This window comes from Tupaia chinensis, unplaced genomic scaffold, assembly GCF_000334495.1.
Source record: "Tupaia chinensis unplaced genomic scaffold, TupChi_1.0 Scaffold000704_1, whole genome shotgun sequence".
Taxonomy (NCBI): Eukaryota; Metazoa; Chordata; class Mammalia; order Scandentia; family Tupaiidae; genus Tupaia; species Tupaia belangeri.
The window spans coordinates 3,019,879-3,020,678 of record NW_006160227.1 but is presented as its reverse complement, the minus strand read 5'-3'; the positions used below and the strand labels follow the sequence as shown (position 1 = coordinate 3,020,678).

Sequence of the window (800 nt, the reverse complement as noted above, 5' to 3'; positions counted from 1 at the left end):
CCCCCGGGCGTCCTTGGCTGGCTGACTCACCCCTGCAGGGCTGTCAGACGAAATCTCCATCTCCCGCACTCGGATCCTGACCCACCTCTGCTGTACCCTCCTTCCCGTCATCCCTGCCCCAGGACACCCTGGGACAGAGCCCGGCACCCCCTTCTCACAGCTCCCTGGGCCGGTACAGTTCAGGGACACTTCCTAGGGGAGGGGCAGCCCTCCAGGGCCATGCTGGGCCGGTCCCGCCCCTGCCCTCCTCAGCCCCCCGCGTGCTCCCACTGTTTACTCCAGAAATTGAGGGAGAGAGCTGAGGACCACCCGGCCAGGCAGGGGCCAGGCAGGGGCCAGGCAGGGCGAAGGCTCATCCACATCTGCTCAGACACATGACCGCCCATGGTCACTCGAGCCCCTCCCGTCGGAGCAGAGCTCAGAACCCAGCCTTGTCGGAAAGCCCAGCTTCGACTCCCTGGCAGTCGCTGGGCCCAGCCCCGAGTCCCCACAGCGACCGCCCGCTCACCTCTCGGCCAGTCCACGCTTGGTGAGGCCCGAGATGACAATGGGGTCGAAAGGCTCCTCGGTGCCAGAGATGGTGATGCCCAGGGGGCCCCCGTAGCGCTTCAGCTCCACCGTGTAGCTGATGGCACCCGTGGTCTCCTGCTCATCTGCGAGAGAGGACCCGGGGGGGGCGTGGCCGTGGGAAGGGGCGGGGCCATGGGACAGGCCGGTTTGTGGGACGGGGCGGGGCTGTGGTACAGGGCGGGGCGTGGTATAGGGCGGGGTGTGGGATGGGGCGGGGCTGTGGTAAGGGG

The 800-nt window shown here is 68.4% G+C and overlaps 1 protein-coding gene across 1 annotated transcript in view; it reads right to left on the bottom strand.

Annotated features, from left to right (window-relative positions):
- GRIP2 (glutamate receptor interacting protein 2) overlaps positions 1 to 800 on the bottom strand; it is a 50,416-nt gene that overhangs the window by 17,096 nt on the left and 32,520 nt on the right. Inside the window, 1 exon segment of the mRNA XM_027776667.1 lies at positions 509 to 653. Coding sequence (XP_027632468.1) covers positions 509 to 653 — 145 coding nt within the window.